The following is a 14,865-nucleotide window of genomic DNA, read 5'->3' as shown; positions in this document are numbered from 1 at the left end:
GTTTCTTTCGTCTTCTACACATATGAATACATTATCAGTATCATTATTTCCTTTATTGTAGCTTCATCCATTTTTTAATACCCACTTTTTTCAACGGTTTTTATTCCTCTCATGTTCTCATCATTATTTATTTGAAATATTCTTGAAGTTTCTTTTTGTTGTGAAGTACTTTATGTTGTTGCTGTACAAACTTCTAAATGCGTTGATTTATTACTCTCATTTCTAATATACTCCTTAGGTCTCTTCTATTAATTATATCGAGCTTTTTTTTGATTAATTGAAGGTTTCAATTTGTTTTTTCTCGTATTGCTTTCTCCGACGTTTGTCTCTAAATAGGCTCGATAAAACCCACACGTGATATGTGAAATTCTCAAAAAATAAATGTATGGGCAAGTATTATCATCAATTTCTACTTGCTCTAGATGTTATTTATATCCTGTTATTTCCAGTGAAACTAAATCAACTAAATGTGTTTCTTTACGTTTTGGCATATAATTGGCAGGCAATATCTCGATGATATCTTTGCAAGGCACTGGATTGGACGAAGTGATACAATTGAAAGGCCGCCAAGATTCCTAGACTTAGCGCAATAAGATTAATGTCTTTGAGGATATATTCAAAATAAAACGGTTATTAATTAGTATCTAAAAACAGAATTGGAATCACATAACATACCACCTGAGCCTATTTGGAATTCCATAGACTGGTTGTACCATTGGGTGGAAGCTTACCAAGTAGAAGGAGAACAATTTCAACATTTTCAACTTCTTTGTTTCTAAAAGAATTTCTTCTTATTTTTCATAAGGGATAGAAATGAGATTTTCAATAACCCTACAGACGACATACCTTTCCGTTCAAAAAAAGGTAAGCTGGTTTGTAGTTTTACGCCTTACTGGTTGAACAGTAATCATTTTATTGTCGACTTTAGCGCACTTCTGATCGAACTTCACGTCCATGAAAGGATTGCCCAAAAGAGAAATATTTTCATATCAAGATTTTCTATTCATTCAGTTTTGTGCATTTTTAATATTATTTTATTCAGTTAATTTCGATTATATGTCTCTTTCCAATCCTCTGTATACATAGCTATCGAGTACTTTGAATTTTTAGACGTTTCTCTGATTTTTAGTCAAATTCCTATTTTTCAAACTTCGGAAAATTTTCTTTTTTGTCAGATTTAAACACGTGAAGGGAAAAAAAATTAATAACTGTAAATACATTTTGACCTGATGTGATTGGTTTATTTTCATTTCATTTCTACGGGCTATGAAAAAATCAGTCGTTCAATTCAGCATTTTTCAAAGGTGACAGCGAACAACATTTTTTCGAATTTATTTATTCCAAAAATTATTCGGGGTTACGTCGACAGAAAATATATTTAATAATGAAAAGGTTGACCGTGTTAAGAATGGGAAAGATGCTTTTTCTGTTACTCCGTTACTCATTGAATTTAATTGTTCTTTTGTTATGTTTAAAAAATTTGGTAATTATCTATAAATCATCCCCCACCCCTTATAGACTTGGAGTTGTAGGGGGTAATAAAGAAAAGTGTGCTGGACACAAAAAAATTATTTCAGCCGTCGATCACCCCTTGTTAAAAAAATAGAGAGGGTTAAGGAATAAAAATTTGACATTTTCTGAATTAAGTCCGTTAATAAATCATAAATTTAATTTGAAAATATAGATATAAACAAAAAATACAGCTAAATAGTGAAAAATATGTGAAATTTATTCAGTGGTATTATGAATAATTATAATTGTTAATTGACTTGAAAAATTATCGAACAAGATGCGGTAAAATCAGCCGATGACAATGCTACATTTCACAATGCTTCTCTTTCCAAGGCTACTGTACACGTATGTGACTTCAAATAGATTAAACACCCACAATATATCTCTGATCTGGCCCCGTCTGACTATTCTTTGTCCGCATACGACGATGAAATTAAACAGGAGGTGTACAAACATTTTTATAGAGGCATAAAGGCTTTGGTCTTAAAAGTGTGTGGAATTGAGAATATTAAAAATATATCGAAAAATGATCACAGTTTTTTTATTTATGACCTTTCTTCTAATGTTAGGCAAAGAAGTCATGGACCTCACTATGTAAGTCCATTAAACTAGTAGTTTGCAAAATTTTTTATACGTATGAGGAGAGGATCAAACTCAGTGAATGATATTTGTCAAATATATTTCTCAAATAAACTAACGAATACAGATACAGTAAATGAATAGGCAAAATCCATTTAAAAATATGTTGGGTTGTTTTTTATCAGTGCCGCAGATTACAAAGTATTGGCAAATAATTAAAAAAATATCATGGTGAGCGCACAGTTTAAAATTTATTGGTCATTCATAATGATAAACAAAGAAGTTTCATAATACTGTCAGAGAAATTTATAACCGAAAAAAGACCGATACTGGAGGAAGTGTGAGAGATAACTCGATAATTTCGTGATTGAGATAATAGTGGAAGATAATTCCATTATCTATGATTTTCCCGTGGTAGATACGTGGGATATTTCATCAATGGAATAGAACGTTAACTAAACTACTGTCAGTAAAAAAGAAATACATCATGACATCATCAAATTTATGACCAATTCAGTTGTGAAAAACTACGCAGATATGTGGGGCAAAAATATGAATCAAGTTAATCAAACTCAAAAAAATACCACTTAAAGGTTTCCCGATTTCTACATTTTACTCTTTATTTAACTAATTATGAATTTATGTTACTTTATGCACGCACTGTAGATTATCTATCATAAGCAGTCTGCATTTCGTTCACATAAACTCAATTAATCAAAATTATCACATTATCTTTTGGTAATATTCGTGTAAGTTCTGGCTATTTACATTCACTTTGTGAGAGACGGCTCGGTACCCTCTGCATCCTTAATTAGAATAAGGAATACAAACCGTAATGTAGGTCACCCAACATCGAGATAATTTGAAATTCTTGAAGTTAATTTTCATATATCAATTATATCCATGTCTTAATTGATTATTCAAACAAAATTTATGAATTTCATAAAGATTAGTTTAAGAAACGATTTTGTTATACGTATTGTTCGTGAATATTTCGTTGTTTTTGTAACAATTTTTATCCGTGATTATTAAAAAATTTATACAATTTATCTAATTTCATCTTGACTCTGTGATGCACTAACAAAAACGAAAACAGTAAGTTCCAATCACTTAACCTCGACTGGCGCACTTTACAGCATCCTTCGGGCTTTCAAATATATCCTTTTCCCCTTCTAACAAACATACCGCTGTATCTATTGGTTATTATATATTATGAATTTTTTTAAATTTCTTATTCCTTAGACTTTTTAGATATGTTTAGATTTTTTTCACAATTTTTGAGATAAATAAAAATTTTGATTCTATAACAGAAGGGACCTAAAATCAAGACATTTTATATTATATAATTTTCGGCACAAAAGGACTTTGTATTGACAGAGAATACAGAAGCAGCCCAAGTTTAAAATTTTTTTCTTCACATTACAAGCATTTTTAACTTCATCAGCTAAATAATGATGGGAATACAAAAAGTTCAAGTCAATTCTACAAATGATGAAATATCAAAACTATAAACCAGTAATAAAAACAAGAGCGATAAAAACGAAAAACGGTACCAACAATACTATAGAGAAAGACTTAAAGAGAAAGAAAAATCAAAGTAAATAAAGAAATAATGTTAACAGAGGAAGAAGAGGACGAGGTAAAATGCCCCATAGAAAATGAGGTGCAAGACGAAATAGGAAAGCTCCAGAATGATAAGGCTCCAGGAAAAGATGGAATAGAACCGGAACTTCTTAATTATGCTGGAGAAAAACTAAATAAACATATTCATCAAGTAATAGAGCAAATATGGAAACAAAACAAAATCCCACAACCCTGCTAAATGTCGCCTACAAAAGATTGAAAGAACTTGCAGAACAAATTCAATAAAAAAAAAAGGAAATAACAGAGGAATTCCAAAAAAATTGAGAAAATTAATAGAATTAACACCAGATAAGAGTGACATTAAAGTAAGATTCCAAGGCACAACATTAGAAAAGACACACACAAATAAAGATGTCAAACAGAGAGACCTAATGTCACCAACGTTATGCAATATAATATTGGAAGGCATTGTGAGAAACGCAGGATTACAGAAGAGAAACATTATAACAGGCGTAATACAGATAGTAGCATACGCAGATGATGTGACTATCAAATAGACATAAGGTATTAATAAAGGCGATCAACAAATTAGAAGAAGAAGCGAGCAATTTCGCACTGAAAATAAATGCAAAAAAAAATATATGAAAGTAGGGAGAAAACCAGAAGAGAAAGAAAATCAACTGTAAACTAACAAATACAATTATGAAACAGTATCGACCTTTCACCATATAGGAATAACGTTGAGACAAACAACCAGAGGATGAAGGAAATGATACAAAAAGGGAAGAATAAGAACTTAAAAGAACCGAGAGAAAAATAATGAGCACTATAACAGGTCCAAACACAACACAGGAGGGAGAAAGGATAGCAGAGAAAAACGAAGAAATAGAGAAAGAGCTGGAGAAGGAAAACATCGTGATATACATAAAAGCACAAAGACTCAACTGGGTTGGCCATATAATGAGAAGAAAACCAACTGAAATGATCAAAAGAATAACGGAATGGATCCTATTGTGGCCAAGGAGAAGAGGCAGGCCGAGAAAGACTTGGAGAAACGAAATAGAGTAGGACATAAAAACACTCAATATAGAAAACTGGAGAGTAAAATACCGGAACCGAAAGGAATGGAAAATGGCTTAATGATAATGAATTTCATCAGCTTATTAATAATAGCTCTTATATGAACAACAAGTACTACGATTTAAATCATTCTTAAAAACCATTCACACAAAGATTTACGTCAAAAATTTTACATAAAGTGTGTTTTCGTGTGTTTTTGTAAACAAAAATTTTCTACTCAATTTTTTTATAAAAAATAGCAATATTTTTAGAGTGAAGCTTTTTTAAAAAAAATTGACTTGTTTTATTCACATTCCTGATGAGAAGTCTACTACTAACCGTAAGCCACGTTCATCAACCATTGAGCTATCGAAGCTATTTTACATTTAAAACCTCTCTGTGAAAGTCTCATATAAATTGTTTTTCTACATAAAATCGTTATGATATTTGTGAAATCAGGTTAACTAAACTATAAATATTATTATAGAACGATAAAAAAGCGAAACAGAACATTCTGTTTTGCATTCACGCGATATTATTAAATATTTTACAATTTTTACTATAAAGTTTCATGTATCGTCAACAAAGTATGGAAATTTGAAGTTAATAAGTTGATTAAAAGGAAGTTTGATTAATAAGCAAACCAACAGAGTAAGTTGATTAAAATGTAAAAAACAGCTTTCGATGATGCAAATTTTGTAATAAAAAAGCAACACAGTTACGAAGCTATTATGAAAAAGTTGTTTTCTCAAGATGGGTTAACAATATCACTGCTTGAAAAATATTTTAATTGAGAAGCATAAAAAGCATTTTGATTTTTGGCTAATGAGGAGAATTCACTAAAAGATTGGGATCAAAATAATGGCAAATAATGTTTAGAATTTAAAAAAATGATCTCATGAGGTTTGAAATGAAAATAACCTATAGAATTTATCATTGAGCTTCCTTTGATCAATTTTTTGATTCCCCATCCGATATTCATAACGTAGAACAAAATGTTTTGTGTTTCGTTAGAATAAACTGTACGCTTTGACGTTGTCATTTACAAAGATCGCTTAGTTCATTTTGTGGAAGGTTTCACCCAAAAGGACAAATTTAAATTGCTTAAATTCCCGAGTGACATCAATTAGGAAAATGTTTATCTTGAGCTTTTGGTATTATTTCAATGGTAATATAGAGTTTACACTTTTTTATATTTATTATAAGGTGAATTTGAAAATAACCAAATGTTCGTCATTTAAAATATAGAAGACAATTAGGAACAGAAAGAAAAATAAACAATATATCGACACTAGGATGTAATACGCTGCCGTGAAATATTGAGGCTCTAAATTTATTTGTATTCGAATTAATACATGTTTACACATTATCAGCTTCGATATATACCCTAACATGCTCCTTGAAAACTTTCAATTATTTGAAATAGTGCTGGAAATGCTCTAATACCAGCTCTGTCAGAACGCGTGCCACTTTCTCTTTCAAAGCGTCATCGGAATCTTCATGCTATTTTCTGTAGATTTCGTGTAAGGATACTGATAGAAATCACACAGTACAAGATACGGCGAATGAAGCGGATTGTGTCACACTGGGATGTTAAACTTGGCTAGAAACACTTGTATTAACATATTGCTTACACTACCACTACACCAACACTCACAATTACACTGTCTGATCCGTTTTTCGATAAGTTATCGTCTCCAATGACTGAAGGTAAACTCAGTCTGTTAGTGTAGTGGTTGTGTAAACAGTGTGTCTGTATGAATATCACCAACAGTTCCACAAATTCTAATTTAGAAATCCTTGACTTAGAAGAGAACAAATGACTTTTCCTTTCTCAGTTGGGGCTATTCTTTCCTCATTCTTTCACAAAGCTTAGCAAGTTTAGCAAATTTTAAAATTAATGATGTTGTTTCATAGTTTTTTCGACAGGAACCCAGTGAAGATACAAATTTCATTGAAGCGAATCAAATCAGTAGAAAAAGTATTTCATATGAAATTCAATCGATATAAAACGATTGAATTCGCAGATTGTAATATATCTAAATGTAAATGTAAATTCAGAGACTGTGAAGTATTGGAGTGACGCAAATCGTCAAATGTTTCCCAAGACGGCAGGTATATTGGGAAACTACAACTTTGAACCTGTTTTTTGAAAAATAATTCAACTAGTAAGATTTATCTTGAGGTGTTTTGATTTACAATAGAATCTACAGATTATAACTTGTGGATGCTCTCAATTCTAATGATAGAGAAAATCGTATCGAATTTTGTACTTATGTATTAGAAATAATGAAGGACTGCCTCGTTTCTACAGTGAATAATTTTTGACGGCAAAGCAACTTTTTGTTTTAGTGGAAAAGTCAACATAAACAAAGTTCGTATATGGGTTTTGCAAAATCCACATTCAACATTGCACATGAAAGAGACTCACCAAAGATAAACGTATTTTGAGCCTTATCCCGTTCAAAAGCTCATGGATCTTTTTCTTTGTGGAAACAACTGTAACTGGAATAGCATAAAGTTTGTTGGAAGTTAGTTAAAGAAAGTAAAAAAGAGTTTCCGAATCGATCAGTGACGTACTTAAAATTGCGAATATATATTAATAAGAACTTTATGGAATATAACCCACAATATATACATTTCATCATAGTTTTTGAAGGAAAAAGAAAAGTCAGCGATAAATATTCAATGGAGAAATTAAATGTGCATATTCACAGTTCTGCATCGCTAAGAAATCAACAAGTTATAGTTTAACAGTCATTGATATCCACAATTTTACTGTTTGAAGTTTGGAGTTTGATTAGATCTTCTTAATTTTTTCTTTACAAATATCAACATTAATTCTGTGGGGCCCAATAAACAATAACAAGATAGTAACCGAATAATTGTGTGACCTCACTCTTCACAAAGTTTTTAAATTTTTTTATATCCCTATCTGTTTGCAATTTGAAATTTATACTTATAATAGGAAAATTGTGTGATAATACAATTCAGTTGGCATGCTTGATAAGAATCCAATGATTAGTACTTCTCACAGTTATAATTAATTGGTTCAGTCTATTGAGTATATATTAGTAATCGTTGAAAGCTATTAATTGGGTCGTATGGATAATTTCATTGAAGTCTACGCTGGACGTTTGGTTGTACCCTGGAAGTTAATTTATTTGGATGATATCTTAATCTAATTTTATAGTTTACGGATAAGTTGTTCATTTCCACTTGAAGATTACGGGCTATAACACTTTCGACTTGAATTGCTCTAGAATTTCAATATTGGAATTGGCTGCTGATCTTCATAGTAGGACACCGTAGGTTTCAATGAGCTTAAAGATTGCTTTGTAGATCAGTACTTCATTTTTTATAGATAAATGAGGCTATCTCCCAATCAGATAGTATAAATCTATTAGTTCCAAACCCAATTATTTATTCTTGAAAAAGTTGTGTTTCCTCTTAACTAGATGCATAAATAGTTAATTAACATCGTCCCGTTGTGGTAGAGTTCGATTGTTCAGAGCAGTGGCTACCAAATTTTTTTGTACCACGTCCTCTCCTGTTAGAATAAATTCTCCCATGTCCCCCGTAAACTTTAAATTGTATTGGCCATGGGTAAGTTAGAAAAACCTAGAGTTGTACTGAAAACAAAATATTTATTTTTACTGTCAAAAGATACAAAATTATAAATTTCAATTTAAGTTGAAGAAATACCTACTCGTAGGAGAAAAATAAGTTAGTGAGATGGATGAGCTAGTATTTTCAAGTATACTCTTTGTTGAAGAGCTCAACTTAGTCACTGGCAACATCACGTTCGTTCCTGGCATATACTTTGAAGTATTTCATCCAAAATAATAATTTTTTTCAAAGTCATACTTGGCAGAGGAATAATTTTATATTTCCTAATCTTCTTGCAGTATTTCTAGAAAGGAGTTGACATTGGATGGGTCAGTTGATAATTGGTAAACATTTACATCACAAGTGTTTGGGAATTAGTTCTTGAACTCTTTAGTAAGGTATTCCGAACGATTTGATAATTGGTTTCTCAAATTTGATTATTCAAAAAAGTCCTTGAGGTGTGTTTCTTCATACATCGACACTACTTTGCTAAAAATTGAATAACTGCAGAGGTTCGCTGATAATTAACGTCTCCAAAGTTTCAATTTCTCAATAAACATCACGATGAGTAATTATATTTGAGTCTTCTTGCAATTTTAATTCAAGGCTGTTCAACGAATCAAAGGAATCTGACAAATAAGCCAACGTTACTTAAGTAATTGGTTTTTTGCTGTTCACGCCTAGGTAATTTAGGTTCTGATTTTCCAAGAATTTGATTACCTACTTTTTATCTGAGCTCAAATAATAGTGTCAGTGTAGTTCTGTATCAAATAGCAGTGCTTTGTAATAGTTTCCTAGGTCTTTGAAATGAGTTTTAAACAGTCAAATATTCAATTTTCTGTTTTTTTTATATCAGTCACTAATTTCATACATAAATTTAAGATAGAATCGAATTCTTTTAGGAGTGTTTTGGCTGCCAAGGCTTGACAATGTATAACATCATGAATCTCAGTCACATTAGCATTCTTATCTCTTACAAATGGTACGAAGCCTGGGCGCAAACGCGTTGTAGGAACACCATCTGTACTAGAGCCTATTAGTTTTTCCACGAGAGCTCACATTTGTCAAAAAGTTTTACACTGCTTCCATCACATAAACAGCTTTGGAGTAGTCATTAACTTCGTAGAAAACTGTAGCTCTTCTTCCATTATTTCATTTTCCATATATTGACCATATATAATTAACTGTGAACATTTTCTCGTCTAGTTGAATATAGTTGAAGAGCAAAAAACGGTGATTGTTTTATTGCATCCATTACCTGGTTTTTTATGTCTTAGATCATATCATCAATGCGACGTTTTACTGTGTTGTCTGAACGTGGTATTTGACATAATTTTTACCTACTATATGAATCTCCAAGAATAAATTCAGCTGCCTGTGGCACGGTTCAACTAGGATCTCACCAATAATATGGTTTTTTTAGCAACAAGAAGAGTTAGCTCATTTGAGGATTCAAGCACTTTTGCAGAAGTTTGAGAAATAGATCCAGTACTATCCAACTTCGTGCGTAAATTTACAGATTTTGGCAGCAAAAAATTACTACTACTACTTTTTCTTGTTAGAGTGATCGATAGTAAATGCACTGTTAAATTAGAAATTTAGCATCGGAAATGTAGTGTCAATGAATCGTTTAACTATATTCTTCACCAACTGAGATTTTTTCAAATTTTCAACTAGTATCGCGCCCCCCTGGCAGGTCTTCATGCCCTTCAGGGAACCTGTGGTTTAGAGTAACTCCTGAACATATGCGGTTACAGTGGGAGAAAGTTACAGGCATTTAATTCATTTTCTTTAATTAGCTATTTCTTTAACCTGTTTTTTAACTTATTGAGGTGAGTTGTAGTACATTCGATGCTTTTGGCATATGGTGATTTCGTCTGCAAATGTAGCTGCTAATACGTCGATGCTATTTGGTAGATCAGCCGTGAAAAGGAGATGGAGTAGTATTTAATGATTACATTTACAGTCTATTTGTCATATGGGTATATCTTTGAAGCCATGAAAGTAAATACGCCAGCCTTTTTGTGTGATTATCTGTTATTTTTACTTTCTGTTGCGAAAATCATTACTCTCTGTACATAACAATGACTTAACTGTAAAACATTACGTGGAATTCACTCACTTTTCAATTAATGAAGAAGTTATGTCCTCGTGGTTGTTCTCATTTATTTAGCTTGTATCATCAGTGCACCAAGAACCATTTTCGCTACCTGCATGCATTATCATGCAATTCTATTATTGTCTTGCTCGTATCTATTTTTTATATTCCAACACAATCAGTTGAAATCCCCGTAAAGGATTTAAACTATAGTTTGTATGAATAATGAATCTGACATCTACATCGAACTCGTTTAACTTGGTACTCACAGTATCCTGTGACTTCATCGAAAAAAAAAATAATTCTGCCATATTCAGCGGCGTCCCTTTGTTAAAATAACTTAGTTGTATGTACGCCATTTGTTTCTAATAATGTCTGGTACTGGCTTCATAAAAATTAATTGTTCATTCTATTTAATATCACTTTCTGTTTGATTTCCATTTTATCGTGTTAGGCTCTCATATTCATTCAAAAGAAACCTTTGACATCGGAAATATGAATTGTTATGTCTAAACTGTTTAAACTTTCCTACCAACACTTTTTTTACTATTCTGTATCTACCTCACTGGTCGCCAAAAAGCTATCACAAATATGCTTTAAAAAAAATACTGATAAACGAGCCCGACAAACCAAACGAAATATTTTGTTTAGTGCAGATAATGGAACGGTTTCTTTGAAATAATCAGCCGACTTTTTTATTTGAATGCACATGTTCTTTGGCAACACTTTTTAGCGAGGTTATTAAATAAAATTTGCGATCGGAATTCTTTAATACTTTTTACAATCATCATTCAAGTAATAATATAAGAAGTAGGTATACCTTTTCTTGATTCCTCAAAGTAATTTACATCATTAGACATTAATTTTTATCAATCGAAAATATCTAAGGTCTCAAATATGCTGTCATCATCAAATTATACTCGTAAGTGAAAAATCGACTATTAAGAAATATATAAGACCCGCTTTAACTCAAAGTATGAGGACAGACTTATATGTTTTTGTCATTTTCGGTAAAGATGATTACATTATAAACATTGGACGAAAATACTATAAATGAAAACACCTCGGATATGATGGAACTGCGCCCAATTGTACATGGCGTTTTGAATAAATTGTTTTCTTGATGCAAGGCAACTCGTAGAGAAAATGAAGACTTGGCTCTATACATTTGGCCACCGAAATCTCCTTGTTTCATTCCATGTGACTATGATCGATCTGGCAGACAATCATAATGTATCAAAAAAACTTCCCAATAATATTTGTATTATTATTTTTAAATTTGTACTTTTATAATTATGTACTACATGGCATGAGAGGCCATTATATTTAAGTATTTGATTAATAGTTCTTAAGCTTCTATACATCGGCCAAGTCAGGTTATCGTTAGAGTTGGCGGTTAGTTGCTTGTCAATTGAGAAGATCAAATTTGTTTTACTTGTTGTTTAATATCATATTTTTATAATGAACAATATCATATCCAATTTTTAATTTGTATTTTAAAAAAAATTCAGTAAACAGTAACTCAAATAATGAATTATTTCCACAGTGTATGTAAATAATCCCTCAACTTCTATGGTTTTGATTCATAGCCTATTCATAGTTATAAGTTAACTTGTTAGTTAACAAATGAAAAATATAAGTATTTATATATTATTTATCAAGTCTTACAAACCCATACGATACATTTTCCATTAATAAAACTCGCTCATACTGATGAAACCTTTCAGTAAGAATAACTAGTTTGTGCAATATAAAAGACCTAAGTTCAATGCGATGCCTCGTAAAATATTCAGTTGCTGCTGTTGGAGAATTTCTAAAAGAAAAGATAAAGGAGAACGTGAAGAAGATAACGAGGAAGGTGTTATAATTGTAAAACAAAAACCTCCAGTGGAAAATGAAGAAAAAGACGATAAAGGTAAATAAAAATTTTATATTTTGATAATTTATACCTATCTGATATTTGCCGAATAATCATGTATCAATATTAGTATCATTTCATGCTAAGAGAACTCTTTCTTATAGGGAAAATTACCACAGGCCCAAGCTTAATCGGAAGACGTAGAGCTCTGGACCAAGCTTTAAAACCAGGCTTGGCCCAGTCTGAGTTATAACGATGAATCAGTCTCGGTTCCCAATATAGGGCAATGCTTTATGTCAAATATGTTCAATTACCAAGATTGGCTAATGTCACGGATTATGTCAGGCCCAATTCCTATAATTGTGTTATGCCTAATACTCAGGACTACGCCATGCTTGGTTTTCAGACTGGTACAAGCTTTATTGCCAATACTGACCTCGCTTAACTGCTATCACTGGAACATAATAAAATGCCAATGAGATTATTGATTATATACACATATTAATAGTAAATCTTTTTTTATTGCTAGAATAGTGAGGGAAATTGTATATTTTTTTATATTTACAAAGATCGCTATTTCAATTATACAGTGTGAGTTTAATATTTGGAAAGCCCTAAATATCTCGGAGACGGCTTGTACGATTTTTATAAATTTCTTGTGATATGGCCAATATTATGGTGGTATTTATATTGTTGTCAAATTTTTCCTTTTTCCGGAAAAATAATAAACTTTGTTATTTCTAATTGATCACCCTACATATTTTTCTCTTAAGAAATATTTATTAATTAAAATAATACTTTTAGGTGGGTATGACTGCTCTAGTAACAAATTTGACGTTTCAATAAAATATTATTGTAGAAATCACATTGGATCGTTCATTTGAAAAAGAACTAATTGATATTTTAATGATATTAGGATATGGTGTTAGGCTTAGAAGTCAACAAGAAACGTGTAATATCTTTAATGATTTATATCCTAACCGAAATACCGTAACAAGATCTACTGTCACTAAATTGGTAAGAAAGTTTAACTAAACTGGTTGAGTAAAAGATTTATCTGAATCAGGGCGAAGAAAAACTGCATCAACCAAAAAGAAATCTTTAGATGTTTGTTTCCTGTTGGAAAACGATCCACATTTGAATACTAGACAAATATCCAGGGAACTTGATAGTTCGCAAACATCTGTAATAAAAATTTATCAGATTTTCAAAAGATACTATTATCACAGAGATAAGAATAATTGAGCAGTCAAGGATATTGCAAAATGTATTGCAAAGTTTTAAAAATCTCACGGCTTGTTGTATTGAAGTAAATGTACAACATTTTGAGCATCTGCTGTAATCGCCTTCACTGTATGTTTTCTAAAATTCGTAATTTTTCTACTCTAACATGTCACAAACATTTAAAGATTTGTCTTCAGTTGTTGTAGGTTTTCTGCGCAGTGATTTGGATAAATATTTTATTAAATTTACTGACACTAGTCCTTGTTTCAAGATTTGTATTAGCACATAAATTATCAAAGAATATTCAAATTAAACAATCATAGCCATCTAAATGTATTAGTTTAACTTTGGCGGAGATAACACAAATGTACACTATAACTCTGAAATTATATGGCATTTAGGTATAGAGAATATTACATGTAAAATTATCAGTATTTCTTAAGGATTTCTAAAAACACAAAAAATCCATCCAAACTAAGTTTATTATTTTTCCGGAAGAAGGAAAGGTCTGACAACAATGTAGATACTACTATAATACCAGCCGTATCCCAAGAACCTTGCGCACAAAAAATTATAAATATCGTACAAACCGAGATAATTTAGGCGTTCCATACATCAAATTCACTATGTATTGATTTATATAATTACTTACGCCGTGTAATTTCAAAAATAAGCAAACATACATTTCAGTATTCATTCCTGCACTGATGGCCATAAATAATACAATATTATCAATAAAATTAAGATATACAGTTAAACTAGCATCATAGATTGAAAAATGAATTGTTTAAGTCAAGAAGAAAGAAGAAGAATACTTTATTGTCAAATTGTTCACTATTTGTAAACAAGAACTTGTGAATCACTATAAAGCAAACACACAAATAACTAAATAAAATAATATCTAAATATAAAGTATACACACGAAAAATACAATAAATAGCAATATCACTTTTTACCTATTAATATGTAGATTGGGAAAATTTTTATATGTAATATACATTGTCAAAACAAATCAAATTCAATGTGATTCAACCAGATAATAAAATTAAATATACGGCAATCACAAAATATGTAATAATTTATCAATATTAATATCAACCCATTGTGTAGAATACTCAGAATTAAATATTATTATTAGAATACCAGTCGTTTACTGCACACTTTTCAGTAAATATCCCTTCAAATTCACGCGGAAAAAATTTTAGAGATTAGATTTCAATTGGCAAATCATTGTACATTTTTATCGCATTGCATAGGATTGAGCCTTAATTCTGAACGTGGGGTAGGTAGAAAAATATCATACTGCGCATTCCTAAGTAAATAGCTGTGCAATGATCTTTTA

At 31.1% G+C, this 14,865-nt stretch overlaps 1 protein-coding gene across 2 annotated transcripts in view; it reads left to right on the top strand.

Moving 5' to 3' along the window:
* The window catches only part of LOC130452717 (cytochrome b5 reductase 4), a 230,319-nt gene that overhangs the window by 85,103 nt on the left and 130,351 nt on the right, over positions 1-14,865 (top strand). Inside the window, exon 2 of one of the 2 annotated variants that reach the window (XM_056792132.1) lies at positions 12,169-12,356. The exons of the other annotated variant lie outside the window; for it this stretch is intronic. Within the exon in view, the coding sequence (XP_056648110.1) occupies positions 12,215-12,356 (142 nt within the window). The 5' untranslated portion in view covers positions 12,169-12,214. The remainder of the gene's footprint in view (positions 1-12,168; positions 12,357-14,865) is intronic. 2 annotated transcript variants of the gene reach the window in all.

Source organism: Diorhabda sublineata, chromosome 2 (assembly GCF_026230105.1).
Source record: "Diorhabda sublineata isolate icDioSubl1.1 chromosome 2, icDioSubl1.1, whole genome shotgun sequence".
Lineage (NCBI taxonomy): Eukaryota > Metazoa > Arthropoda > Insecta > Coleoptera > Chrysomelidae > Diorhabda > Diorhabda sublineata.
This window is presented reverse-complemented; position numbering and strand designations above follow the sequence as displayed.